At 34.7% G+C, this 1,744-nt stretch overlaps 1 protein-coding gene across 1 annotated transcript in view; it reads left to right on the top strand.

Moving 5' to 3' along the window:
* Positions 1-11: 11 nt before the first annotated feature.
* The window catches only part of LOC105314118 (neurotrypsin-like), a 6,031-nt gene continuing 4,298 nt past the window's right edge, over positions 12-1,744 (top strand). Inside the window, exons 1-9 of the mRNA XM_020001216.1 lie at positions 12-213; positions 255-400; positions 447-651; positions 699-838; positions 886-948; positions 1,003-1,204; positions 1,245-1,390; positions 1,435-1,636; positions 1,689-1,732. Of these exons, the coding sequence (XP_019856775.1) occupies positions 277-400; positions 447-651; positions 699-838; positions 886-948; positions 1,003-1,204; positions 1,245-1,390; positions 1,435-1,636; positions 1,689-1,732 (1,126 nt within the window). The 5' untranslated portion in view covers positions 12-213; positions 255-276. The remainder of the gene's footprint in view (positions 214-254; positions 401-446; positions 652-698; positions 839-885; positions 949-1,002; positions 1,205-1,244; positions 1,391-1,434; positions 1,637-1,688; positions 1,733-1,744) is intronic.

Below are 1,744 nucleotides of genomic sequence, written 5' to 3'. Positions count from 1 at the left end.
AGGTGGTGTGCCTCATGCTGTTAATGGAGCTATTATTTTGTCTCGTAACAATATATCATCAGCTACTTATTACTATGGAACAATTAGAGTCTATCATAATGGATGGGGTAACATATGTGATGACTACTATTATAATTCAGCTGAAGCTAATGTCATTTGTCATCAGTTGGGATACACTGGATATTCTAGCTACTCTAGAGCTGGTCGTGTCAGGTGTGTTTGTTACTTGTATAGTTACTATTGTTGTTGTGTAGTTATGGTACAGACTATCTCTCTATGAAATGGGATGATGTTAACTGTGCCAGTAGCAGCTATTTATCTATTGCTCAATGTTCCTACTCTACTAACATTGACAGTGGTTGTGTTAATAATAACAGTTATGATGCTACTGTATACTGCTGTAAGATATTATTATTGCTAGATTGTATTAATCAGTATTATTACAGATACTACTAGAATTTGGAACAGTAATCCATATGCCGGTATGGTACGTCTTCAAGATGGAGATTATTCTAATGAAGGACGTGTTGAGGTTTATTGTAATGGACAGTGGGGGATGATATGCAGTGATGGGTTTGACTCAAATAATGCTAATACTATATGCAAGCAACTGGGATATGATTCTTATGACAAATTTAATCACACCTCAATGTTAGTTTTATTGATTGTTTAAAATCATTTTTTGGGATTCATTTCAGATTTAATAACACTATTCAGCCTATATGGAACACTAACATGTATAGTACAGCAAGTCATAGGTGTTTTGGTTCCGGAAACACTTGCCCATCAGCTTCAGTGACCAACTGCTCTCAGTTAAATGATGTTACACTTACATGCAGTTAGTGAAATAAGTTGTTGTTGCTTGATATTGTAATACTTACTTAGGAGACATTTCATCTTCTTCCAGACAAACTGTTACTCAGTCCACTTGTTCTGGACTTATTCTTAGTCAGTTGATTCCTATGATTGTGTAATAATAGTTTTAAAAATTTTATAAATTAGACTCTGTTTCAAAAGGAGCACTCGTTTTGACTCGCGACAACGTACCATCACCTTCTTATTACTATGGAACTGTTAGAGTGTATTATAATGGATGGGGTAACATATGTGATGACTACTATTATAGCTACACTGAAGCTAATGTCATTTGTCATCAGTTGGGATACACTGGAGCTTCAAGCTACTCTAGAGCTGGACTAACAAGGTATTTATTTATCAATTATCATAACTATTGTTGTTTGTAGTTATGGTACAGACTATCTCTCTATGAAATGGGATGATGTTAACTGTGTCACTAGCAGCTATTTATCTATTGCTCAATGTACCTACTCTACTTACATTGACAGTAGTTGTGTTAATAGTAACAGTTATGATGCTACTGTATACTGCTGTAAGATATTATTATTGTTACAATGTATTTATCAGTATTATTAGATGTCACTAGAATCTGGAACAGTAATCCATATGCTGGTATGGTACGTCTTCAAGGTGGAAATTATTCTAATGAAGGACTTGTTGAAGTGTATTGTAATGGACAATGGGGGACAATATGCAGCACTGGATTTGGTACAAGTGATGCTAATACTATTTGTAGGCAGCTTGGATATGACTCTGGTTCAAGGAGATATGATTCATTGTAAAAATGATCTACATGAACCTTAAATGATGTTTAAACTCACTTTTTGTAGATATGGCAATGCAAGTCAGCCTATCTGGAGTACTAACATGTACAGTACATCATATG

This window comes from Amphimedon queenslandica, unplaced genomic scaffold, assembly GCF_000090795.2.
Source record: "Amphimedon queenslandica unplaced genomic scaffold, v1.1 AMPQUscaffold_13099, whole genome shotgun sequence".
NCBI lineage: Eukaryota > Metazoa > Porifera > Demospongiae > Haplosclerida > Niphatidae > Amphimedon > Amphimedon queenslandica.
The sequence above is the reverse complement of the archived record's forward strand: the minus strand, read 5'-3'. Positions and strand labels throughout refer to the sequence as shown.